General features: G+C 53.9%; 1 protein-coding gene across 1 annotated transcript in view; it reads right to left on the reverse strand.

Moving 5' to 3' along the window:
• Positions 1–7,131: 7,131 nt before the first annotated feature.
• The window catches only part of Cbfa2t3 (CBFA2/RUNX1 partner transcriptional co-repressor 3), a 49,560-nt gene continuing 29,345 nt past the window's right edge, over positions 7,132–27,346 (reverse strand). Inside the window, exons 3-12 of the mRNA XM_038312827.2 lie at positions 25,247–25,324; positions 21,095–21,336; positions 20,816–20,905; positions 16,354–16,535; positions 15,530–15,759; positions 13,093–13,178; positions 12,259–12,457; positions 11,680–11,748; positions 10,463–10,653; positions 7,132–8,748 (exon numbers count right to left, since the gene is read on the reverse strand). Of these exons, the coding sequence (XP_038168755.1) occupies positions 8,479–8,748; positions 10,463–10,653; positions 11,680–11,748; positions 12,259–12,457; positions 13,093–13,178; positions 15,530–15,759; positions 16,354–16,535; positions 20,816–20,905; positions 21,095–21,336; positions 25,247–25,324 (1,637 nt within the window). The 3' untranslated portion in view covers positions 7,132–8,478. The remainder of the gene's footprint in view (positions 8,749–10,462; positions 10,654–11,679; positions 11,749–12,258; positions 12,458–13,092; positions 13,179–15,529; positions 15,760–16,353; positions 16,536–20,815; positions 20,906–21,094; positions 21,337–25,246; positions 25,325–27,346) is intronic.

A 27,346-nucleotide genomic window follows, 5' to 3' on the forward strand; every position in this document is an offset into this window, starting at 1 on the left:
GGGCGAACCTTGGCTCTTCAGGGTCGCTCGCTTTCACAGCTGCATCTGCGTCGTGGCCCTCCCTTTTAAGGCCTCCTCCTGACCAGCTGCTTCCACTAAAGCACACAGGAGGGCCTCCCAGCTTAGGCCATATTGACCAGAGGAGTCAAAGGCTGTAGATCTCCTGTCTTCTTCACCAGCTGCACCCCCAAAATTTGGAAGAGTAGATGAGTTCAAAGTGCGTAAGACAGGCTGTTACATCCGCGAGCTTGGCACACTCTCCCTTGGGGTGTGCAGGATGCCATACCACACACCTCTGACAATTGGCCCTAACCAATAATCAGATCTTGGTCAAGTTAACGAACTGTAGTCATGAAAAGGACTTATTTCAGGGAGAGGTGGCACTGTGGGAGTCTGGATACTTTTGGTGAGTCTGAGCAAGGGCCCCTGGAAGGCTAAGAACTCAGGCCTGGGCTCATCCAGAGTAGGGTTCCATATTCTTTCCTAACCATGAATTCATCAAACTCTTCCCTCCCCACCTCTACGCAGGGCACCTTTAGATGGGAGCCTATTTAAGTCAGGCACAATTTAGATGATCCCTTTGGCCACAAAGGAGCTCAGGCTGAACTGTACAAATTGGGTGATGGGTACTTGGCGGATACAGGCAGATATAGTGGTTTCCAGCCCTGCTCATCTGCTGTTGCCCCTCTGCCCTCACCCTACAGGGCTGTGGCCAGCCTACATCCACTGACTCCTTCCTGGGCCTTCCAGCAGGGGGGCGGATCTACTAGCACATTGCTGGCTGGTAGCTAGACATGGGCACGGATGCTTCTTGGGTCTGCTCTGTTGAGCCTCATACTGTCCATGTTATTGTGACTCTGAGGTGTCCACAGGAACCTTCATGTGATGCCACCTTCTCAGATCCACAGCCACACTTCTGTCACGCTGCTCCCAGGCAGGTCAATGGTGTCTTTTTTAGAACCTGGGCTGGGATAGGAATTAAGTTTAGTGAACTACACTGAGCTACACTGTATATGTGGAGTTTGGTGGCTGACACCTCCCACATCCTGGGGTGGGCAGAGGGGTTGAGAGGCAGAGTCGGGGGTAGCGGTGGCTGTTGGAGCCCCAGGAAACTGGGTTTCTGACCTCTACCCTGACTTCTCATGTGCTCATTCTGTTCTCCAAAGTGGCTGAAAACACCACGCCTCATGCAATGGCTCATACCTATACTCAGCACTTGGGCCTGTGGGGCAGAAAGATCATGAGTTCAAGGCCAGCTTAGGCTCCAGGGTGAGGCCCTGTCACAAATAGCTCAACAATAATAAAACTTGCGCTGATCTCCATGTCTCATAAGGGAAGGACTGTGTGGGATAGTCACATGACCTGAGATAAAGTAGTCCTGACCAGAGGCTGAGTGACCACTGGCCTCTCCCCAGTCCTGCTTCTGTTACTTCCCTTGGTCTTTCCTGGCAGACCAAGGCTACTCAGAGGCAGCATCCATGCCTGCGCAGATGACAAGCTGGCCATACAGGACAAGGACAGGAATACACAAGTGGCCACTGCTATTCTCTTGCATGTCCTCCATTTCTTTGTGTGAAGCTCTGTTGGGGTCCTGTCTGGGTCTTTCCTGCACTTCCATGTGGGAGGCAGGACATGGCAGGCTATGTCCAAGCCAAGACCGTCTGGATGGAGCCCAGTCCCTGGCCAGTCTCCCCTCTGAGCTCAGTGTCTGCAGTGGAAAAACCTTGTCACCCTCCTCCCCCTCGTGCTATCCTGAGATTGCTGACACACCAGGCCCAGTGGGGCTCCAGCCAGGCGCCTGGCCTTCCCAACAATGCCTTCAAAATACACCATGTTCCAAGCTGGGACAGTATTAACAACAGTCGCTTCCTCCAGGCAGCTACCAGTGCAGCCTGAAGCACTATGGGCAGTAGTTGGTTCTAGAGCTTTAGCCAGGACACAGCTGTCACAGGAACAGACTGAGAGTTGGGCCTATCTGTGGTGCCACTCTTAGGTCCTTGGTGTCCCCTCAGGTCCTGAGTTTTCCCTCAGGTCTTAGATATCCCTTTAGTGTTCCCTCAGATTCAGTGTCTCCCTCGGATCCTCAGTGTCCTCAAGCCTCTAGTGTTTGGCTCAGCCAGGTTCCGCTATCTCTCTCATGGACAGCTCAAAGAACTTGGCCCCAATAGCGAACCAGTCAGCTCGCTATATAGGTCAGGCCCTTGAAACTCTTAGGGTCATTTTTGGGGTCCAAGATTTTCCAGAATTCCCTAAGGCCCAGCCTTCCAAGATGGACCCTATTTGCCAGAATATAGCAGTAGCACATGGAGCTGAAGGTCCCCTCCTTTGTCCACCCCTAGTCTTCTCTGGTACAGCTGAACACCACGTCTGCCCTGGTCGGTACATCAGCTCTTTCATCATGGTGATCGTGTGTGCGCAATGGTCTGGAGGAGCAGCAAGCCGTCATAGCAAATGCTCACTTTATTACACAGATGTAATTAACCTGATCATCATGTCCATGGCCCACAGGGCAAACATACAGGACAGCAGAAGACAGTGGTGGGCGGTATGGCGTGGCACCTTGACATGGGGGGCTGTGGACCATGACATGGCACCCTGACAGGGAGGGCTGTGGACCATGACGCGGCATCCTGACACGGAGGGCTGTGGACCATGACACGGCACCCTGACATGGGGGGCTGTGTACCATGATGTGGCACCCTGACACGGGGGGCTGTGAACCATGACACGGCATCCTGACACGGAGGGCTGTGGACCACGGCTTTTCATGATGAAAACATCCAGTCCTCTCCTCCCAGCTCCTTCAGGAGGAAAAGAAACAGAACAGCAACAGTTCCCCAGGCAGGCTGTGCGTGGCTGTGCTCTGGGCCCGACCCTTGGCCACCCCAGAAAGGGTGTGAGCTGAGGGCTGCTGGGCCTTGTCTGGGTGGGAGCAGGGTTGTTCCTTTGAGGACGTGGTGAGCAGACCGCACTTTGAGTCAGATGCCACATTCCTGTTTCCCTGTTGTCTGGGCTGCTACCTTCAGGGCCAGCTGAGTTGAAAGAAAAGGAATGAAAACAAGATAGAGTTTTCTAGAATTTGGGGACTTGTTCATGTGGTTGACAGGCTGTCCTGAGCTTTGTCTGTGAGCTGTCTACAGGAGCCGATAGTTCTCCTGAGCCCAGCTCACCTGAAGTTTCTCTATCTTCTTGCCAGACTCATTCCAGAAACTTCTCTAGCTCTCTGTCCTTCTTAAGAGGCAGCTTCTGCCTCTCTCCCTTCTCTCCTTCCCTTTTTTTTCTTTCTCCCCCCTGCCACACACTGGAAAAAAAGAAACTTCTCTACATGGTAGGGGCTTCAGGAAGAGCAGTGAGCCATCAGGGGAGGCTGTGGACGGCTCTAAGCACCTAACGAATTCCTCCTACCATCGGGGGATCCAGTAGGGGCAGACTGGACAGGTTCAACTCTGAGTTACTTGGGATTCTAACTCAGAGGATGGGACTGGTATCCGAGGGTCCTGAGGAACAGGATCCTAGGAGTGCTAGTCTCAAGGGAAGCCAGCATCAGCTCACTCTCCTCTTTAGAGCTCCCTCTTCTGGGCAGACTCCTGGAATCAAGGACTGCCCCTGCTTTTGGGGAAGGTGGTTCCCTAACATAGCATCCCAGAGCTCCTGAGCAAGTGTATAACCCTTCTCTCGGCACACATTCTTGACTCCTCCTCTGCCCAAGCAGGTCCAGATGTGTCACAACGGTCACAAAAACTTGTCCAATCTGTCCACAATGCCTGTGGTGGGAACTCACCTATCTGGAGGTGTCTAAAGCAGGCTAGGGTAGGGCAGAGTACCAAGGGGCTGTTGCCTCATGGGTGGGTATTCTTAGGGCACCCCTGGCCAGTCCAGGGCAAGTAGAATGGAGGGCGTGGGGGACCTAGTGTCTTTGGTACACTGAAGGAGCTGAAATCACTCTGAGGACAGTGGGTAGAGAGACGATAGGAAGGATGGATCTAGGGATGGCTGTGTGGTGTGACTGTAAGACACCCAGACACAAGGATGGTATGTTGGGGTGGCGTGGGCAGGTGGAACTGGAGGCGGACAGATGGGTTAGCTGGTGGACAGATGACAGGCAGTGAGGCAGGTGGGTCAAGATAGATAATGGGTGCAGTTACTTGGGAAGGCAGGTGGAGGAGGATGAATAGGTGGAGGTGGATGGGTTCATGGAAAGATGGCTGGCAAGTCAGAAGGACGAACTCAGGAAAGTGTCAATCTACCAGTGTGGTTAGGCTGAGGAGCAGAGTAACGGATAGACAGATGCCAGAGATGATACTTTGGTGTCAGCCTAAGGATTTATTTGGAAAATCTAAGAACTTTGGAGCCCATCCCGATCCCTGTCCACAGTGGCCTTGAGAGCACTGCCCATGGCCCTGCCTCCTATTCTGTCCTTCTCCATCACCAGTGACCTTCTCAGGTCTGCTGACAGGTGTCCCTGCTGACTGACTCCTTCTGGGGCTGGCTCTTCTCACCTTGGCACCCATCAGGCAATAGGATCTAAGCTTGGTATAATCCAGCCTGCTCTTATACACTTGTGACCATATGCGGAATGAGAGCCATTGGCCTCTGTTCCCGTGGAGGTCTGAGGACTCAGCTGGAAAGGCGCCCTTAGGCAGCAGACCGGAGAAAGGCCAGTCTGAGTCTGGGGCAGAGATGGGCAAGGAGATGAGAGGAGGGGTGGCAGAGGTAGAAGGACGCATGGCAAGAAGTCTTAAGGTCATGGGACAGGATCTGGGCTGGGCCTTGGGGGTCAGAGTTCTGCCTGCCACCTGCCCTCCCCACTCAGCCTTCCTGGTTTAGCTTTGGCCTCAGAACAAGAAGCAAAGTTTCATTTTGATTTGGGGTTTTGGGAAGCAAGGCTCTGTGAGAGCCACATCCTGTAGGGGTTTGGTTTGTGTTTGTCTGTGGCTACCAGGAGGCAGGACCTGGCAGTTGCTCTTGGGTCCATGGTTTGTGAGCTGGAGAAGGTAGCAGGAGGGGCTCTCAGCAGGAGTCAGGGATGGGGTATCACCCTCCCCCAGCTCTGCGTAGAGCCCCAGGCAGACTGGAGGTTGAAACCAAGAGCATGCTATGGTTATGGCCACCCAGGGTACACCTCCCAACAAAGAACACCGTGGACCCCGTCCTTTCCAAAGCTCTGAGGTTGTCTGGTTCTGCTGTGAGGTCTTTCGGTGGCTGAAGCTGAGCACAGCACCTGCAGCTTTTTCAGGGCCCCCACCCCACCCCTCTTGCCTCAAGTGACACTGCTGACGTCCACCCACGATTCCCTGCGGCTGTTTCCAGTCCCCATTCCCTCACTTACCCCTTCCCACCCCCACCTTAACTGCCACCCTGATTCTGCAGTTGCCTTGACGGCTGAGCTCTTCCTATCAGCTGGCCAGTACCTCACCACGGGTGTCCACAGCTGCTGGCCAAATCTCATGCACAAGGGACTCACTGTGGTCGAATGGCATCTGATAGCTGTCTTGGGAGGGGGGCTATCCCTTCCAACAGCTAGGGTGTAGGTGGGGGGCTCTGCTGAACCCTAAATATATAACCTGGTTCATGGAGGCCAATTTTGCTGGGCAGCATTTTGTTGTCCCTGGTGGGCCTTCTTGTTCTGAAAAGGTAGATAAGGGTGGTATAGGTAGGGAGGAGGTATGTGAAGTGAAAGCAAATTGGTGGGCCTTCAGGTAAGGGGACTCTCTGGGACCTACCTTAGAATGGCTGGACCACATATATGGGAGCAGGTAATCTCAAGTCCTGACACCAGGGACATAGGTCATCAGGGAAGCCACCCCAGGACTCCTGGCCCAGACCTCTAGAGACTCCAGCTCTTAAGCACAACCTGAGGGCCTAGCTTTATTTTCCCCCACAAACATGGCGCTCACCACCTCCTGCCACCCAGAGCTTTTCCCTATGAATGGCCACGGGCCTGCTCTCCTGCAAAGGCCAAGGACGCTGCATGCTGTGGGGTAACAGAGACAAGCAGCACCACATGAGATGCAGCTGGGAATGGAATCCAGCGATGCTTCCTTTGATGGCAGGTAGGTCTCTGCCAGCACAGACTCAGTGTTCACAGGCAGATCCTCAGGTCAACTGGTCCACTAGAAGGAAGGGCAGAAGGCCGCCATGTGTCCTGGCTTCTCTGAAACCCACAAAAATACAACTCTGTGGGCTTGGAGGGCTGTGGCCTTTGGAACCTTCCAGAGGATGAGCTCTGCCTTGGCCTTCGGAGCTGTCAGGCTCTATTCGGGGTAGCACCAGGTTGATGGTGCCTAACAGGATCCTTCCATGCAATGTTCTCTTAAAGAGCGACTTTTACAGTTGTGAAGAAATACCAGCCACCAAACAAGCCCATAGGACCACAGCTCAGATTCCTTCCAAAGTGTTTCCTAAATTTCACATACTTCCGTGGTTTGTCTTAATTTCTTTTTATTTGGCAAACATCTCCTCGGTACTGGTGCCGCAGTTAGGACCTCTGTGGAGACTATTTACATTCACATTAACACATGCTGCACACCTTGCTCTGGGCAGGGCCCTCTGGGCCCAAGGTTCAGGAGCAATTCCCCCATATTGCACGCTAGGCCTGCAGCTTACTGCAGCCACACACATAGGTGCAGACCCCGACTGTGTCTGCTGTCTTTCTGTTTGGTACAGGCATGAGCTTCCTTCCTTTATTTCCTCCTTGAATCCTTGAGGGAAGTCGAGTGGGTGGAGGGCAGGGTAGGGCGGGCGAGGGCTGGAGCACAGGTGGGCATCACTCCCAGGGCTGGAGACGAACACGGGGGTTGGAACACGGGGTATGTACAGCTGGGCTTGAGTCTTCCAGGCGAGGTGAGGGTGGCTGCTGGCTTTTGTGTTTTGTTTTGTTGTTTTTTTTTTTTTCCTTTTTCCTTTTTTTTTTTTTTTCTGTAAAAGTTTGAAAGAAACGACGGTAGCCACAGCACGACACTGGGGATGGGGAAATAAGACTGAGGCAGAGGTGGGGGTGGGGTGGGGGTGGGAGGGCAGAGGTGGGGGTGGGGTGGGGATGGGAGGGCAGAGGTGGGGGTGGGGTGGGGATGGGAGGGCAGAGGTGGGGGTGGGGTGGGGATGGGAGGGCAGAGAGGTAGAGGAGGGAAAACCAAGAAAGCGTGATTTGCTGTCACCTTATGCTTTCAAAAGCAGTCAAGAATCAAACCAAAAGATTGTCACAGTTTCGTTTAGGAATTGTGCTCTCTCTGGGAAGAACACTAGCACTTTTTTTCACAAGTGGAAAATGAACTATGCGAAGTCACAGAAGGTGTGAGGACAGATGGAGGTGTCTCCCTTGCGTACAGGGACGCACGGACAGGGCCTGAGGGCACACGACACTCAGGCTCATGCTGACTGGGGCTTCTAGATATGGTGCTGGGGGTCATGTGGCCTTGCTGCTGACCCCTTTGCCCAGCAAGGATGCTGCCCACTAGTCAAAAAGGAACAAAATGTTTCTTCTTGGCCCAACCCACCAAATCCCAGTGACCCAACACCCTTGACAAAAATCAAAGCCAAAATCAAAGACCGATATCCAAACAAACCCAGGAATGAAAGACAATGAAAATATACTTTGGCAGTGATAAAAATAAATTTTTGATTTTGATTTCTTGAGTTTGCTTTTTGGATTTCCTTTGGAGCGAGGTGTGTCTGGCATCCTTGGCTGGCTAGCTGGCAAGGTAGTTTACAGGTATGTTTCCTTTGCTTAAAAAAAAACTTTTTGGGTTTTTTTTTTTTTCACTTAAAGCCAAAGAGTTTGACATTAAAGAAAAGAAATAAAACCTGAAACCAAAAAATGCTTCTTGAGTTGGAAATTGAAATTGTTCTCACCGTCTCTGCTGCACGCACCGATCCCCCTGGGGTTGGCTGGGTGAGGCAGCAACTCCAGCTAGAAAAAAATCACAGTTTCTTCCTTTTCTAATAAGGAATGGGGAGAACCCCACAGTTCTTTGTCCATTTTTAAGTAGCTTGTTTGCCAACAAAACAAAACAAAATCTCCAAAAGTTCTTCACTGAAAATAAAGCCACCGATTAGGTTTCTCTGATTACAGAGAAAGCGTGCGGGCTTTTACACAGACAGAGAGGATCAGATACAGGGAGAGTCAGGGCAGGGAAACAGAGGGAGACCAAGACACAGAAAGACAGACAATAACAGTGAGACAGACACAGAGGGGACAGACGGTGGCAGAGCCGGCCACGCTCCGCCGGTGCCACTGTCTGCAGCTCCGCAGTGGTATCTGAGGATGCTTGAGAAGAGAGGCTGTAGGAGGTCCCGGCAAGACCTCGTCAGGTAGCTGAGGCTGCACGGATGCAGTTTCGTTGGATCTGTGTTTTCTTTTGGAGAGAAGCAGTAGCAGCAGTGACCCCACCTGGCCAGCTCCAGGCATCTGGTGGGCCAAGGTGGGGCCAGGAGGTTGGCAGGGCATGGCGTCCATGGGCTGGGCGTCCGATCTGGAGGTCAGCGGGGCACAGAAGCGTCCAGTGGGCCTGGTGGGCCAGGAGAGCAGGGGCGAGAGGGCCCTGCTGAGCCGGCTTCGCTGGGGCTGGCGGTGGCATCAGGCTGTCCGGGCAGTGGGTCAGCCACTGCAGCTGCGGGGCCCTGCAGACTCTGGCCGCATACATGATGGTGCTTCTCCCAGTCCTTGTGCTGACAGAAGGACCCGCAGTAACGGGCTGCATTGCAGCCGCTGCAGGTCTCGCTGGCCTTGCGCCCGCAGTTCCAGCAGCTCTGGATGTAGAGGAAGGCAAAGGAGATGAGTTAGGATGGAACAGGCTGCACATGATAACCTGCCCACTGCTGAAAAGGTGTGCATGTGTGCGTGTGAATGCATGCGTACGTACGTGCGTGCGTGCGTGCGTGTGCATGTGCGTGTGCGTGTGTGTGTGTGGTAGCTTGCAGGGGAGAGCCATGCATCCACTCCCAGCCGCTAAAACCCAGTTAGGATTTCACCCAGGAAGAAGAAAGAACTCTAGAGCTCCTGGAGGCAGCTGAGTTGTTAAGCACTCACTCCCCCTTTTGGGAGAGGAGAGGTGGCCACTGACCAGGACTCCCTTTGCTGACTGTATTTCCCTCAGGGGATGGCTAGAGATCCCGGCAAGACGGCTGGGCTGTGGGACTGGGAGGGTAGCCCGGTTTCAGGAATCAAAGCCTACTTCTCATCTCTATGCTCTGGCCTCACCCCTGCCTACTGCACCCCTTATGCTGCTCCACCCTGGAGGGCCTTGCTGGCCTCTCTGTCAGGATGGCTCTGATATTGGATGGTTCTTTTTTCTCTTTCCCCAGAGGCCATGCTGCTCTGAGGTCTACTGATGTACTTTCCAAACTATCCTCACCTCCAAATACCTAACACTCTGGTCAACGCTTTGCCCACCTCCTGACAGCTTTGAGATCCTGTGCATGTGTGCATGTGTACATAAGCACATGAGTGTATGGGTACGTATGTATGCATGTGGAGGCCTGAGGACAATCTGGTATTATTCTTGAATACTGTCCACATCATTTTAAGACAGGGTCTCTCAATGGCTAAGAAGTGGTTCTCAACCTGTGGGTCTTGACCCCTTTGGGAGTTCAGTGATCCTTTCACAGGAATTGCCTAAGACCACTGGAAAACACAGATATTTACATTACAATTCCTAACAGTAGCAGAATTGCAATTATGAAGTAGCAACAAAAATAATTTTATGGTTGGGAGTCACATCATGAGGAACTATATGAAACGGTCACAGCATCAGGAGGGTTGAAAACCACTGGCTTAAAGCTTACCAGTCAAGGCTAACATGGTGGACCTGTGAGCCCCAGGATCTACCTGGCTTTGTCTCTCTAGTGTTGGAGAGCTGGCCATTCCTAAAGGGCAGCCCACGAATGACTTTCCCAGAAGGGCTGTTCCTTTCCTCCTGATGCCCTGCCAACCAAACTCTTGGAGCAGAGGAAGCAGGTTCAGGAAGTCCTCCCTCACCCACCCTGCTGGATGGAGCACAGTGCCCAGACATCCAGGCACACAAGATCTCATAGCTCTCATGGCTTTCTCCTTCCTGTTCATTATGCCCAAAGCTGAGGGAAACCCCGGGGTTCTGAAAAGTCTCCTTAAGCCTTTTGCTTTTATAAGTTAAAGAACAGAGAGTTTGATATCAATAGCCTTCGATGGAATATGGACCCTAACGTGTGCCAGGCCCTGGATAAGCATTATTCTCTGGATCTTCAATTTCTGCTACTTGCAGGTTAGGAAGGCCTGAGAAATGCCTTACCAGGCCTCGTGGGTCTCTTTATTTACTGACAAGCAGTGCTGAACAGACTGCATGCTTGCTTATGCAACCACTGAGAGTTATGACCGCTGACAGCAGAAAGCTCATTGGTCTAGAGGCTGCACAGGTGTGGTGTTCTAAACCAGGTTTGGTCAGCCCTGGAGGCAGAAATGGAACACAGAGGTGGCTAGTGGCCCTACCTCGCTGGAGTCCTCTTGCTGGTTGATGACAGTCAGGGCATCCTCTGAGGCCTGCCGCTTGGCCTCAGCCAGGGCTCGTTCCATCTTGGCACGCTCTGTGGTGATGAGTTCATGGGCTTTGCGCTCTGCATCAGACACAGCCTTCTGTAGTTCTGACATCGCCTGGCGCTTCACCTCATTCACGGCTTCTTCTGTGAAGCACAGAGGTGGGATGGTGGTCACACTGCCAGTAATCACCCAGGCTAGCTCGCCTGGGGTTCTGGACACGCACAACTTGGGTAGGAACCTAAATGCAGCTTTGTGTGCACATGCTTACCATACTTTGCATGTGTACACACAGAGGCACAAGTCAGTGATCCCATACCTTTGCTGCCGGGTTTGTGGATGAAGCGTTTATTTAATTATTCTTTATCAATAAAAATTCGGAAGTCAGATAGCAGAGTAAAAACCTGATTGATCAGAGGATAGGTGAAGTGACCAGTGACCTCCTCTTTCTCTCCTTTCTTGATCCAAAAGGCCCAGAATCTCCCTAAGCCCCTCTCTACTACTTCCTCTGTCTCTTTATATATTCTGGGTCCTCCAAAACCTCTATGGCTAAATTTGGTTGGCTAGTAGCTAGCTCTTCCCTCTGATTCAACGTAAACTTTATTGGTAGTCTCAGGACTGTCAGAGTGTGGTCAAAATATCCCACAGCATGTGGATAAACATGTGTGAGTCCTGGGCACAGGTGTGAACCCTGGTCAAGAGGAATAGAGCCATGGGTAAACTATCTGTGGCTCCACCTGCCAGCATCATGGTCCTCACTCTGGTGTGCATCTTCAGAGGGTAAGGGCTAGTCCCCACCCCACAGTATGATCCAGCAGGTTCTGGTAGTGTCCAAGATTCTGTTCAAACAGGCTTCAGGCAAGCCACTGCCGTGAAGGACCTGCTTTGAGAACAGGTCTGGTCCTTGGCTTTGCTTGGGAGCCAGAAGGGGAACTCTGGCTGTAAGTAACTGATTCATATTCTTTCTTTCTTTCTCTCTCTCTCTCTGTCTCTCTCTCTCTCTCTCTCTCTCTCTCTCTCTGTGTGTGTGTGTGTGTGTGTTCATGCATCTGTGCACACCTCTGTGTGTGGCCCAATGTGTAAATATACAAACTTGCTGCATGTGGAGCGCATCTGAGTCACAGACACTTCCTATGGTTGTCCCCAGGGTTTGTCCCAATAGCCTTGCTCACCAGCCTTCCTCCAGATCTCCTCTGGCATATAGCCAGAGAGGGTCCTGGGCATGAAATCCCGGTGAACATCTGAAACAAAGGGATGGGGTACAGTGTCATACACAAGGTGGGGTCGTCAGTTGCCTTCTTCCACTCTGGGTTCCCTTCCACTCTTGCCAGGGCTTGAAGGTAAGGAATAATTCTTTTCCTGGGAAAGAGGCTTCACATTCCAGGGGGATGGGGGGATTGGGGTAGCATGCTCTGTAGCCAGTGAACATGGACTCAAGCTGGGAGCTGGGCATATCTTAGACCTCCCCCAGTCTATGTGGTCACCACTGTGGTGGATGACTACATAGAAGCCCCTAGGTGCCACCTCCTAAGCTTGGCTTGTACCTACTAGGACCTGGGAGCTTCAGGCTTCCTAACAGACCAGGCACAGATTTCTGCAAGTGAAAATGGCCCCCTTTTCTAAGTGATGCTCTGTTTAAGTAAGGCCTGATCGTTGGCTAGCTTTCTGGGCAATCAGTGGCATCCTACAGAGACTGTGTAGGGCTAGCAACCCCTCACTGCAGGTCTTCCATGTTCTTCCCTAGTACACACCTAGCTGAGACCCCTCGGGGCCACTGCAGCTGTTGAGGGGCCGGGCAGAGGTGGGGGTGGGGCCCTTCTTCCCTTCCTCAGAGTCACTGTAGCACCGGATCCAGTGATTGAGTTCTTCACGGTCAGCCTCCTGGCACCGGCGCAGCACAGTGAGGGATCGCCGTGTCTTCTCCACCATATCCATGATACAGTTCAGGAGCTGCGGGTGGGTAGCAGGGCCTTCAGTACATTGGAACCAGCACTGTGGCCAGATGTGGCCATACAACATGGAGGGACTGGCGGGGAGCCAGCTCATCATCCCTGAAGGCAGGGCACAGAAATCTACCTTGGCTCCCCACAAACAGTGAAATGGCTTCCAGGGCTTATGGGCACCTAACTTGAATGGGAACTTCTTTGGAGGCAGGATAGAGGCTCGGGGTCCCTCCTGTGAAGCTCTGAGAGCAATCTGCCTTGGGAACATCCCCAAGAAAGAAGCAGGTAAGGGATCCATACTTCAAGGTGCATGGTGGTCAGAGGGACAGAGCTTCTAGGAACATCAAGACATGGTCCACTTGGTCTGACCAGGGGCTCAAGCACCTAACACAGAGCTGTCTTACACCACTGGGGCTCTACCCTGCAAGAGTCTCTGAGCAGAAATAGTGGAGGAGGAAGGGTCTGTCTGCATGGTTCAGCATCCTTGTCTCTGTTCTCTCATAGCACCCTGACAGGTCAAACATAGACAATGATGCTCACATAAAGGGATAGGTCCTGCCAGAAGATGCTGAACTCAGTGCTGCTCCCCACCCCAAGCCTTAGGATCCAGAGGTGTGCATTCTGGGAATCACAGACACTCACACTGTTGAGATGTTTCCACTCTTCTGCCCACTCCCGTTCTGTGAGCCTGTGGTCAATCACTTCTTCTTGTCGAGACCCAGGCATGGCTGCAGGAAGGGCAATGCACATTTAGGCCTCCAAGCAGATGCTAAGCCCCACCCTTGCCCATAACTAAGCCCTGACTTGGATCTTGGGTCCTGCCCCTACTCCCAGGTGCCTCCTACTTCCTCAGTTCCATTCCTACCTCAGGGGGTCAGGAACAGATGAAACACTTGTCATCCCTGGTTCTGCCCTGACCCTTCATTCTCTTCCTACTACTAGCCTACAAACCTAGCTCCTCTTGCTTTTACTATGCCCATTTCTGATAGGCAGATCCAGATCCACTTTAAGGGTCTGCCTTGTCATGGTCCAGAAACCTCAGGGCCTTTGTGCAGCTGCTCAACTTATGTGTGATTATGACTTCCTCTCGAATATCGGTACTCCTATGCATTCCTCAAAGTCCAGGCCACAGGGCCCCTCTACAGCTGCGGAGTCTTTGGAATTCCTCAGGCCACGTGTGTCTCTGGGTACAAGATTTCCCTGTTTATTCTTCCCCGCCACTGTCAGATCCACGGAGAAAGATGGCATGATGTGTTTACCTCTGTGTCCCTAGGCTGAACTCTGGCTTGGGTATTTACCAGCCCTGAGTGTGGTCTTGGGATCAGATCTACTGACAGCAGGGTCAGACAAAGTAGCAAGCCAGGATGGCTCATTCCCCAGGGGATCCTGGGGTCCTTATCATGCCACTCCCTGCTTCAATTTCCTGACCCTGCCTAGTTCTTTTTTGTTTGTTTGATTTTTGTTTTTTTCAAGACAGGGTTTCTCTGTTTAACAGTCCTAGCTGTCCTGGAACTCTGTAAGCTTCAAACTCACAGAGATCTACCTGTCTCTGTCTCCCAAGTACTGGGAGTAAAGGTGTGCTCCGCCACTGCCTGGCTTCTACGTGTTCTTAACACAGTGAGTAGTTAGAAAGAAGATCCCAAGCTGACCTTGTAAGCTAGAGGTGTGTCCCCAGGCAGGGCTTGGTGCTAAGCACCGTTCCCTTCTTTCTGCCCTGACCTTGGAAGGTTCATCTTTCCCATGTAACAGACTAGGAAACTGAGGCTGGTCATGTCTGTCCACAGTTACCAGGCAGAAAGTGGGGGAGGCAGTATATGGCGTGAGGCCAGCCTGAATCTGTGCCCTCAGGGATGGTCAAATGGGCAGGGTGTGGGTTGCCACTGGCTGGGACATGAAGGCCCTCTATTAGTTTTCCAGTGTGGGTAACTGAAGCTGTGCAGGTGACCTGGTGCCAATCCAGCCTTCCTGGGGTGGGGTGGGGGGGGAAAGCCTCTCTTTAAAGCCGTCACCAGTGCCTACGGACCTCTTAGTACCTAACCTGAAATGCCTTCCTCGAGTTGCAGAAGGGCAAGGAGTGGCCACAGCCGTCATCCAGCACTCTCTCCGGCTGCCCACAGGGGCCTATGCCAACGCCCCAACTAAAATAGAGGCTGAGATCTATGCGACAGCTGGCGTTTATTTTTGCATTAGCAGAAGCGGGTGGGAATTAGCACCTGCCTGACCCGGCTGTGGCGAGCCAGACACTGTCACCTGCTGCCTAGGCCCAGGCCCTGGAAGCTTCCACAGTGTGTATGTGGGGGGGGAGGGGGTTAGGGAGAGGCCTCTGCTGACCCTGCTCTGGGACCCTATAGGTGTCCTGAGTGACCCTGGCTAGTCATTTCTAGCATTCCTTTCCACCACGCCGGGGTGGAGCAGGGTTGGGGTTAGGCAGGTGTTGCTGTGACCATCCGTGGCTGTCCCACTTATAGTCTCTGAGCCTCAGTTTCCCTAGAGGTATGGGCCCAGGCTGAGAAATGACCAAGTGCATGTGCTCTGTGTCAGCTGCTGTCCCTGTCACCAGTAACTGGGCTTTGGAGTGCACTGTGTGCCAGGTGCTCTATCGATGCCCCTGTCCTCACACAACTGTTCTGAGAAACTGAGGCACAGTGCTGTCACATGACCCACTTCTGGATTCAAGGGAAGTCAGGTAGCCCTTGCCTTGCCCTCAGCTACTCTGGCCTTAGGCTGCCCAGCCCAGGAGGGTGGTAAAGGCTGGTCCTTTAAAAGACAGGGCCCTCTGCACTGGTGCCATTCTGTGTACCAGAAAGGGCAACTTGGGTCTGAAGGGGCAAGTCAGGCTGCCTGAGCACCGGGGTGGCTACTGGCACCTACTGGGCAGACGAGGTGCTGTTTACAGCGTCAGTGTCTTCCACTAGGGCATGGGTACAAGCAGCCGCTGACTGAACCCCTAAATAAATGCATGTAAACTCTCTCCAGCCCAAGTACATGCAGGCTTATACACATGGGCCGGCTCGCAGACACGGGTCACACACTCTGTGCCCATACCTTGAAGGGTCGATGGCACTGTTACACCGCTTACCGAGGGGCCGGTGGCGCTCCCGCAGCTCTCGGGGATCTGGATGTCGGTAGGAGTCCCGGAAGTGGTGGGCCATGGCCATGTCCTCCAGGCGATAGTGTGGGGGTGGTGGTGGTGTAGGGTGGGGCAACCCATTGCTGGGACTGCAGCGCTGGGCAGGGCTCAGGGTGCAGGACCGCTTACTGAGGTGGTCAGGGTGCAGAGGGTCCCGGTCTGACCCGTTCTCTTTGGTCCTGATCAAGAAAACAAGTGACCAATCGATATCAGCCTCGGTGTCGGACAGAGGGTAATAACAGGCGAGAAGAGACAGAGAGGGTGGAGGCAGAAACTCAGAGGAGCCCTACTGGGTTCTGGTCCCCCTCTCTGACCTCCTCTGGGTCTCCTGATAGAGAATGGAGAGGAGACACCCAGAGTCCCATGGCTAGGTGTGGTCCCCACTGTGGTACAGCAGTAGGGGTCTAGTGGCCAGTCAATGGGTCCAGTCCAGCCCAGCCACCATGAGCCGTAGACTCCAGGCCACTCAGGGTCTGCAAATAGCACAAGAAAAATGAGTCCTGGGGGACAGACTCCTTTCTGAGCTGCTGTCCTCCAGGGATCCCAGAGACCTTGGGTCGTCGCTTAATAGGGCTGGGCATGCTGCAGAACCCAGTGTCACCAGCCCACCAGCCTGTCCCCGAAGCATACAGCAGTATTAGCAGCGCTTGATTGGTCCTGCTGCAGAGAACAGACTGGACCAGCTATCTGGTAGAATCGTGGCAGAGCAGATGGGCAGAAAGAGGCCGCCGTGGGTCACCTCCCTATCCCGCGGATCTGGGAAAGGCTGTTACCTGTCTGGTGTTCTCCTCTTGCCATTCTCGTTGACTTCCAGCAGGAGCTCGGGAGAGTCAACAGGGGAGGTGGTGCTGGCATCCAGCAGCAGTTGTTCGTGCTGGGCCAGGTACTGGGCAGGCGTCTGTTTGGCCAGGCGGGCACAGTGCAGGAGCTCTCTCTGCAGCAGCGGAAGATTAGCCTGTGGGCAGGACAGGGCTTTAGGCACAGTTGACTGTCAGCTGGGATGCAAGCCCACCTAGCCTGTTCAGACCAGAAGACAGTCCAGGGCTACCTCTGTGTGACTCAGGGCTCTGGGTCCCTCAGGTTCCTTGCTCCTTCCCATAGCACTGTGGGAAGTGACAGGCCTGTGCCCTGCTGGACACACAGCAATGTATGGACTTTCTATATCACCATGCTTCCTCTCTGAGTCTGCAGGCAATATTCTCTACCTGTACCTTGTCAAGCAGGCACCATATTGTCCTTGGTGCAGAGAAGGAAAGCAAGGTTCAAGCAATCAAACAGAGTGTGTGTGAGGAGGGGGGAGGGAAAACAGAGATGCAGCAGGGTCTCTGCACTGACCCCCAAAATGCACTGGCCAGGAGCCCCATAGAACTATCTCCTGCTTTCCAGTCTCAGCCAGGAACAAAGCTCACAGGACTTCAGACACCAGAGTATGCCTTCTGCGGTTATGCAGCTCTGAGCACACAGGGAATATGACCTTCATGAACCCCAGCCTCAGGGATGATATCACAACTCGATTCTGCATGTGCAGACGAGGCCACTAGAGCTCCCAGACTCCATCTCTAAACCTATGAACTTCACCCTAGTGCTGGACCAGGGTCTCCAGACATTGCTGGTGGTCAGTCTTTCCACAGCTGCTGTGGGTAGGGTGGCAGGCTGGTCCTGAGCATGCTGGACAGGGGCCCAGTGGCAGGCTCTTGGGAGAGCCAGCAGTTCTAAGTATTTGTAAATAAACACAATCCACAACTTTCCCATGCGTCTCAAAGCTGCCAGGGCAGTCTTCTCCAAGCCTCTGCCTCTTCAGCCCCTGTTGGCGCATCCACCCGGCCCATCAGGCAGCCGATGCATTTTTGTTGAGCTGTGTGGCTGCCAAGCCTGTTTTTCTGTTTGGATAGCTGAACGGAGGCCAGCTCACCATCTGCCGACCACGTCAGAAGCATGAGCTGGGATGAGGTCCTGGGAGGTCTCAGTAGCCCAGAGTCTCCTCCCTCACCAGTCCCCCACCCACCCTGTCCTTTCTTTGGACAGCATGGTGGGGTGGGGGCTGGGCATGAGCACCATCTGGTTGCAGTTAGGGTGGGGAAACATCTGGGGTCCTGGCCAGCTGGGGCCATCTGGGAGCTGGAGCCTCGGGTGGGGCAGCTTCTGAAAAGTCCACTGTCCAGCTACATGAGGGCGGATGCAGGAGAGAGTGGAAGGGATCTAGGTATCAGGTAATCTAGCCGTACAGTCCAGATACACAGCAGCCCTTGACTGGGGGTACAGGACCACTGCTCACTCAGAAAGAACAAGTTCCCATGCTTCTTCAAAAGTCCCAAGCATCATTCAGAGGACACACCAAGCTGGTCACAGGGCACTCTGGGCCCCAACTTAACTTGGCATGGAGATTTTGATGTCCAGAAAAATCTAAACCATCTTTCTCCTCAATGGGCCTCTGGCAGAGGCTACACAGTGCACACAGAACCACCACGGTGACAGCAGAGCCACAGGTCTTCTTCGCGCTTCACTTGGCTCTGCAAAGCCTTCCACCACAGGCTGTCCCATGGAAGATTGGTGGGTCACTCACCCTGGCCGGGCTACTCAGCTGTGTGACCTTGGGAAGCCACACAACTACCTCCTGCCTCCTCCATAAACCTGAACTCTGGAAGCGCTGTGATGGGCTCCCGTGAGCCCCACGTGGATTAACTCAGTTCTTCTGCCACCTGTGTGGCAAGCAGTTCTGTCTTACCTAGGAAAGGACCCAAGAGGGCCCTGCAGTCAGAGCCCAGCTCTGCCCAGCCAAATCTTCAGAACAGTTTCTTCTCAGAATGGCATCCCCATAGGTGGCCATGAGCAGCACTGCAGATGCCAGGAGGCCCATGACTATTTAGGAAGGTGCTACTCCGGCTCTCCGACCAACCAGGAGGGGACCCTATCCAGCGAGGGCAGCGAGGCCCCTGGAGCTGCCTGAGCTCTTCGTCTGGCTTCCTTCTTTTGAGCCACTGGGCCTGGGCTCCTACCATGCTGTACCAGCAAAGTCATCACGCTCTTTGACTGGGCAGAATGGTCTGCGGCTCTGGCTCCTGTTTTGGCAACAAGGTTAGAAGAACTGACTGCAACCTCGTATTTTTAGGTTCTACCTTTGGCTCTTACTGCCCCTTCACCCCAGGATCTCCATATCATGGAGAAAAATGTACCACTTGGTGTCCTTAACAATGAGACACAGAGGTCCTAGGTCAGCTCTGAGGTGGGCAAAGAGAAATGAATGTGGAGAGGTCCCTTGACAAAGCAGTGCTGGGCAAGGTGTTCCACCCAGGGCTTGCTTTGGGTGATGCCACACTAGGTTAGGTAAGAAGGGTACTGAGGGTAGGGACTCTGGGCAGTGAACGCTGGGATATTCCAGGCATAAACAGGGTGGCCAACGCTACCAGACATCTGCTGCGAAAACTAGCTCTGACAAAATAAGCAGGCGCATGGCATCCTAAGGCGGTGGCAGAGTCAGCAATATGTGGAGGGCAAGGAGAATGCGGGCCTCCAACGCACTGCAAATGACTGCCAGGTGGGCCCACGCGCTGGCACCCGTGGCTTCTTGTTGTCACTAGCTCCAGTGTGAGCCCAGCAAGGAGTGGGTGGGAGGGAGGAGGGGACTGGATATGGGGTGTCATGTGGGGTCCCCCTGTGAGGTGCCAGAGGAATGAGGATGGTGGGACATGTCCTGTGAATGTTGTGGGGACTCTGAACCAGCCTTGGGTCTGTACCAGCTAGAAAAGTCAGGACTTCAGCTTTCCTGCCTGCTAACTTGACAGCGTCAGGGCCTGTTTGTCCCCCTCCAGCGGTCAAGAGAGCATCTGCGCAGAGATCTTTACGATCCATTCTTGGTCTAAATTAGGCAGTTAAAAACCTTGCTGACGTAGCTGCCCCGAGAGAATGGAGCACTCCAGCCAGAGGGACTGAGTACAGAGGTGTGGGGCCAGCCTAGGGTCTGCTAGGCCGCTTGGTGGGGGCTCATGTCTCGGAGCTTGCCCCTTGTATGGTCTGACCTTGAACTTTGACTAAGAAGAGCACAGACAAGCAGGAAGCGTAACCTGGGGCTCTAGCAGTAAATGGAGGTGGGTGCTCTAAGGTATGGATATTCTAGCATCTCCCCCGAGGTTAAAGTGGGAAGAGAACGCACGGCCAAACACAATTGGAGGCATGCCATCCTCACCCCTCTCAGGGTGAAGGGCTGCAGTGAGTCACAAGCCCTACGTGAGGACCTGGCCCATTCCCAGTGTGTGTGTGTGTGTGTGTGTGTGTGTGTGTGTGTGATTACCAGATTTTAAAATCCAGCATCTCACTAAGCCTAGTGGTGCACACCTACAATTCCAACTACTAGATGCTGAGGCAGGCGGATAGAGTTCAAGGCCAGCCAGGGGAAAAAAATAAGACCACGTGTCTCAGAATTAGACAGGGCTGGAGCTGGGGCTCAGCAGTAGGACACTTGGATGTACAAGACAGTGTTGAACCCCCAGCACTGAAAACAACAAAACCCCCAAACCACAAAACCCAACCTAACAAAACCCAACCTAACCCCCACCCCCAAACAAATGGAGCATCTCATCTCATGGAGGGTTTGGGCTGGGGTGAGGGGTCTGCCTGGCTCAGGGGCTCTGGTGACTCTGCCAAAGGTGCAGTGTCACCGAGTCATTCATGTGGCCCCAGACGGCTCTCATTGCCCTGCCGTCCAGTCACGTGCCTGCCCTGTCTGTCACCTGGTCACTTCCTCCGCACACCTACCCTTCACTCTGTTCCAGACACGTGGAGAGTTGCCTTTCCTCCTTCCCCAGGGCTTTTGTCTATACTAGCCCTGCTTCCTGCAGGGCGCTGCCTAAGGCTTCTCCAGCCTTCTCGGTCACCGTGAAATACCTATCCTTGAGGGATTTGGGGATATTTTCTTACAGCACACATTTCCACATTCTACGCCTGGCTGAGAGCGCTCTCTTCCCACACGGGGCATTGCTTCAGGGGACTTTGCCTGTCCGTTCACGCTACCCCCGGAGCCTTGCGCAGACCCTGGCATGGAGTGGGCAACTCAAAGCTCAGTGAGGGATGAGAACACGGTGGTTTTGGGGGGAAATCATGATGTCAAGCATCTAGTTACAGCCCTAACTAGTCAGATCTGGGGGCCAGCACCATTTTCCTGGGTAGCTGAGAATGATGCCTGGTAGGGAGGGGATTGGGGTCTCTCAGGGAGGCCCCCTGTAGGACAGATTTGCTTACCTTCAGAAAGGGGATGACGAATGGTCGCAGTGGGAAGTTGGTGGCTTCTTGGAGCTTGGAATGAAATTCTTCTATCGTAAGAGTTGAGTTCTGCAGGAGAGAGCACCCCACTTAAAGGTTCCTGTGTACTATCTGAACCGGCTGCCCCACCCCCACCCCGGGAAGGAGGAGGCTCTGGGTCTGGCCTGAGGGATGGGGGTTGTGGGCATAGTGATGGCGCATGTGGCAGAGTGGCTGCCATGGGGAACACATGAGGGGCCTGAGAGCCTGGAGACTCACCACCAGCCCCAGCACCAGGGTGCGCACACGCTCCCCAATCTCAGGCGAGATGTCACTGCCGAACTGCTGCAGGGTGGTGAGGAAACGCTTGAGTTTGCTGAGCTGCCGCGCGCCGCATGCCGGGGGCAGGTGTTGTGTGGACAGCGAGGCAGTCGATGAGGTGGCTGGGCCGTTGCTGAAGCCATTGGGTGTAGATGGGGCACCGTGGATGGCTGTAGGTGAGTGGCTGCTCCCGTTCATCACTGCAGGAGGACAGCGTGTGAGGAGGGCCAGGAATAATAATAATGGTGACAATGACAACAGCGACCCAAATGACAGTGAGGATGATAGACGGCAGAGTCCAGAGCAGCTGTGACCAGCAGACTGCACAGCTGCCCTTCTATCCTTGCGACCTTACTGTGCTAGTGGGTGTTCTACTCTTGTAGATATGCAAACTGGCACTAGGGAGGTGACTCCCTTCACCGCAGGTACCCCAGCCAGGAGGGTGGTAAGGCTCACACCCGGGAAGTGGCTGCAGAGACAGACATTTGAGGGGCTCACTTACACGGTCTCTGGGGGTTTACCCTGGGCCTGAGAGCAAGGCCTTCACAGCAGCCAATAGTCTAGGTCTTCCGCACGTGGCAGCAGATGCCCAGGCCACCTACCAGACTGGCTCAGGTCTCCACTAGGAGCAAGCGCAAGACCTCCTCACCCATGGTACGGGAAATGAGAAGTCACCCCTATCGCCTCAAGAAAAGGACAGCAACTCTGCCTCTGCTGTTATGGCCTCAAGTGACACCCTCTACCTAATCTCTTTCCCACCTCTGAGCAATGCCCCAACTCTCCTTAGCCCTGAGGACTGGCTGAGGAACTTCCCCAGCCTTGAGGATCCTGAGCCTCTCTAAGCCTGAGTAACACCATTGCCAGCAAGTAGCCTGAGCTGAGGGGACTTGAGATCAGGCAGAGCAACGGAGACCCTCCCCCCAGGAAGAGCTGGTTGGGTTCTTCGGGGGATTTTGACATAGAAGACCGTGTCCAGGGGCTAGTTCATGCTAAGGACAATCAGGTGACTAAGGAGACAGCTGATAAGCATACTACGGGATCACAGCTGCCAGTCACTGAGCCATGGCTCACTGGATGACCCTGCTGCCATCAACTCAGAGTATTAGGGCCAAGGCCAGGGGCTGCCTCAGAGTCCTTGCCTCTCAGCCCTGAGTGACAAAGGTATGATTAGCAGAGTCTGCAGACAGGTCAGAATTCACAGGTCGTAAGTGCTACCTCTAGGTATAGACACATGCAAACACCTCTGGCTCACTCAACTGTTGTTTCTGTTCATGTCTTATGCCCCCTGACCTTAGGGATGTACCACTGTCCCCTGCCTTGACTGAGTGTGCAGAAGCCAGGTTCTCAGGCCTGTACTGAGAGTGTAGGTCTGGGGTGCCCCCAAGACCACAGCCCCCAAAGCTCTTCCACCTGTGGTGAGGCCTGGTGGGGCTATAAGTGCCAAGGGAGAAGGGGAGCCCTTTTTCTAGACCAAAGAGTCCTCCAAGCTTGCCCAGTGCAGAGACTCCAGCTGAGTTCCCCTGGAGTATCTGCTTGCTTCAGGCAATGGGTACCTCAGCAAGTCACTCAAGACTGCACCTGCCTGCACATCTTGATCCAAGCACTGGGAGGGTGGCCTAAGGGCTGGGCATGGAAAGGTGAGGTGGGGCCTTTACCTAAGTCCCTTCCTTCCTGGCTCTACAGCTCTCACAGGATCCTGTCACGCCTCTGCTCATACTACAGGATGGGGGACCTAAGCCAGTCTTGGAGTTTCCGTCTCCCTTATGGGCCCCACATAGCCCTCTCTTGCTAACTAGTGCAGTAACTAACTCTGTCTTGCCCAGATACTGCCTGAGGCTCCAGCCCAGATAAACCCGGGGCCAGGACTGGTGGTTCCACATGAGCTTGTTCTAGACCCACGCAGCAGACAGGGCCACTAAGGCCCTGGGATAAACAGTTCATGGAGAGACCCAACTGGTGTTTCTCAACTGTCTGATCCTAGGGTTGACCCCTACCTTCCCCAGGAGTGTAAGGCAGGACCCAGCCCAGGGCTGTTACAGTGTGGTGTGGGTGTGAACACTGTCATAGTCCCCTCAGGGGACACCCCTTCCCATTCCTTTATCCTCACTTCCAGCCTGACAGTCACCTGATACAAGGACTCTCACAGGTCCTCAGAGACCCCCATATCATAAACCCTGGATGGTTGTGGGAGCAACACCAGTTCAGACGAACAATGTAGGCCAGACCTAGGTCTGTCTGCCAATGGTTCCAAGTCACTCTGAAGTTCTGAGGTGGGCTCTAGAATCAGAGCATAGCCATCTTCCTTGTTTCCCAACCCACAGCTGATGGAGCCTGCCAATGCCACCACTGACCTGACAGACTCTATATGTTGGGCGTTGGGTGAGGTACCCCTCAACAGCTGCTCCTGAGGGGCAGAAGCTGCAGAACATGTGGGGAGAGGGACACAGGCTCACATGCCACCTTGGTGTTTCTATGCTGCCACCAGGAGTGGAACCCTCTGCATACAGTCCTAAGTAGCTCCTCTGTCTTAGTCGGGGCTATGCATATGGAAGCGGAAGCCTTTCCATTTGGTTCCCCAAATGATCTCAAGAGTCCACCCCAGGGCCTAGGATATACAGTCAGTTCCAGAATGTTAGTGGAAGCAGGCCAGCGTAAGTCTGTGCATGCGAGCACCCTTCTTGCTCTGGGGTGGTCCGTGATGTCTACATACAGCACATCAACAGCTCTGGGCTCCCAGCCTCTCTAAGACCATGTCCAGAGGACCCCATTGGGTGGACTTCTCTCTCACCAGTAAGCTCTGACAGCCACGGACACACATGCCCCAGTCAAACCTAATGACAGCCACTTGCTGTCACCTCAGCCAGACCAGGAGATGGCTTGTTGCCACGGAGACCTCACTAATAGGTGGACCTGTGGTCTTAAAACCAAGTGTTTTATCACCAGGGCCCTGGGTCTTTTCATAGTTTCTAAGACATGCCAATGTCCACATAATCTAGTCCACCACCCACCAGACCCAGCCTGACCTGGTCCTGTCCTCCCTGAGGCCCGCTTACCAGTCTTGCTCTGAGCGCCTGGGTCCCCCGTGGCCTGTTCGCCTCACTGCCTGTCTGTCTTCCCTCCCGCGGCTGCCGGGCAGTCTCAGCAGCTAAAGAGACGCCAAAAATAGCCCCCAGTACAAGTGTTTTCATTACCACAACAGGTGTGTTACTAAGTTAGACTGCACACGTGTCCTCGGCTGATGTTTGGGGGCACAAGCTAGCACCCCTAATAGCTCCCCTAGTCTTGAGGCTTGGGTGGGAGTTGGCTTGGGGTGCACGAACCCTGTTAACAGTTCTTCCACGCTATCTCCCTGGCTAGGAGAACACCATTATCACCACAACAAGAACCAGTCAACAGTTCACGGCCAGTCAGGCGGCGTGCCAGGCCCTAGTGTGTGGCCAAGCATGGCATAGGATGATGGCAGCAAGAAGGACAACATAGAACATAATAGCACATGCAACCTCTTCCTTATTCTTAGAGTCCAGAAGTCCCATGGCAACTGCACACACCTGGGAGATGCAGCTAATTGGCCCCGTTAAGACTGCTGAGGCACAGTAACACCTGATGATAGGGGGCCAGTAGTATGGACGTCACCCAGAGCTTTGGTGGAATCATCCACTGGTGACTGATGCCCACAGGGCATGCGGCGTGGGTCAGACATGGCAACAAGGCTTTGCCAGCATGGTGCACGAATCACCTTCAGCACTCCATACTGTGACAGCATCTCTTTACAGGTGGGGAAACTGAGGCACAGGCAACCGTATCTGCCAGTATCTGTCAATAGTGGGAGCCAAAGTCTCTTGAAACAGTGGAGCTTGACTTGTCTTTGACACATGTCCCCCTGTCTCCTCACAGCCTGTTTGGCTGTTGGGGATGAGGCTCAGGAGGCATTCACATGCGAAGGTCCCACAGTCCCAGCACACTGTCTGAGGGTCTCAGTCTCTAGCCCTTAGGCCCCCTGGGCCTCTCTTGTCTCTAAGGTGGCTGGAGTTCCAACAAAGGGGGTGTAGAGGCAGCGAGAAGGACCCAGGTGGCCTCCTTGAAGCCCATGGTTCTTGTTATTTTACTTACAGAGACAGACCATGGACCACTTTAAGCAGCCGTGGAAACGGCCGTGGGGCAGAGACGTCGCAGGTCCATCCTCGCCATCTGTAAGCAAAATAAGAAGAACACGCTGTCAGGAGGGCGCCGCAGCGGCCCGTCCCCTCTATTGATCAGTGGCACTCCTAGAGACCATGCTGTTGCCACTGGGGCCAGTCCACTCCTCCTCTGGACCTCAGTTTCCTTCTCTGCAAAATAACAGTTGCACTGAGTATCTGTCAGCATGCACAGCACCTACCTCTTAAAAGCTATCCCCCCAGAAAGGGCCCGGTCAGATCCTCAGCACTGTCCTTAAGGGACTTGGGGCCCGAGTTGTGTGTTATCAATTACTGAAATTCACGTCTGAGCTACCTGAATTGGGGTAATCAGTGGAGATGGGCACTAGGAGTAGTGAGCCCCCTGTCTCAGAAGCATGCAAGGACAGATGGGAGCTCAACCCAGCTAGGGGCTCCCTGCCTGAGAGGAGTGTCATCTGGGTCAAAGCCTCTTGTACTGTCCCAGTCTCCACACTCAGCCTCCTGCCCATCTCCCCAGCCAGAGACCAAGCTGTGCCCAGGATGATCACCGGGCCAGGAAAACCACAGCCCTCAAGTAGAGGTTCAAGGTCAGTCTCTTCGTTTGGCTTGAAGCACTGGGCAGGAATCTGCAGCTGGCTGCAGAGGCTTTACCAGGACTGCTACCAGCACCAGCCAGGTGCAGGGGTGTGGTTAACCATGCGGATTAGGAACAAACATGAGGTGACCTCAGGAGGCCTGAGCCTCAGGTTTATGCACCAACTAGCCCCACAGATCTGAAGGCCCACGGACTGCAAGTGTCAGCTTAGAGAAGAACAAAAGCCTTATGCTCTATAGACAGAGCTGCGACCCCCAGGATGGGACCGAGGGGTAGGGGGCACCATTCCTCCCCATGTACCGCACATGCACTGGCCGCCCTCACATCTCTTTATGGGCCCCATGAAAGTAAAGCCCTCAAGGTCCCAGCTGATCCCATCCTCACTCCTAACCACAAACATCTGGTGTCCAGGCCAGCTTTAGGGATCAGAACCCGGTCCATAGGGAAATGCAGGCTGGGGGAGGCACACCCTCAGGGTCGGTGACAGCTCAGAGTCCAAGATCAGCTTGTGAGCTGCTCTGTTCTTGCTTCCTGCTTGGGACCTCCAGACATCTGGAGGACCATTGTTTCAGGGAGTGTATCATGGACTCACTGCTGGGAGAGGGGACACAGCCGTCTCCCCAATAAACAATTCCTGTCCTTAGGTTAAGGCACTGGCTGGTGATATTGGCACAGTCCCACAGAGTCCCCTTTCACCCACTGGATAAGCTTTGAAGCTAGTTGCCCAGCATCCAGAGTCTACCTGCAGTTCAGCCCAGAGGGAAGGGTGGTTGGGGAAGGAAGGGAAGGTGACTATCTCAGCCACGGCACTATGGGCAGAAGAATGTGAGAAAAGGCACAGGTACCTCTGGCCTGGAGGAGCAGATCCAAGGCCTGGCAGGCACCTCTGTCCTCTGAGAGCAGCAAGGCTGCTAAGGGTAGAGTCCCAGCTACAAGAGGCAGAGCTAGGAGCCTCCACTCCAGGCTCAGCAATTACTGGACCCCGGTTAACCCTGTAGGAAGTGGGAGCCAGAACCTTCCAAGAGACTGGAAGGTGTATATGAGCATTCAGCCATGAGACAGCCTGTGCTGTGCTGGGCACATTCTCAGACGGTCTTGGCTCCATGCCGCTGTACCTGGAAGCAGATGATAGTAACCCTCAAAGCAGGAGCCTGACACCCTGTCAACAGGACAGGGCTGGCTTCAGGTTGAGCTGCTTGCTCTCCATCTTGGCCTTTCTCTAGCAGTGCTTTGTTTAGAGTGCTGTCTTTGAAGGGCAGAGTCAGTGCTCCATGTCTTGGGATGGAAAGACCAGAGAAGCACCCATACCCTGGAAACCAGGGGACATCAGGCTGAGGTACTGAGACCCCTCCCTCAGAGAGGGGTATTGCTTCAGTTTGAGGTCTGGGGAAGGGTCCCTCAATTATGTGTATTTGAAGGTTGGCTATGGAGGAGAGCTGCCGTGTCTGCTCCCTGGAA

This window comes from Arvicola amphibius, chromosome 15, assembly GCF_903992535.2.
Source record: "Arvicola amphibius chromosome 15, mArvAmp1.2, whole genome shotgun sequence".
Classification (NCBI taxonomy): Eukaryota; Metazoa; Chordata; class Mammalia; order Rodentia; family Cricetidae; genus Arvicola; species Arvicola amphibius.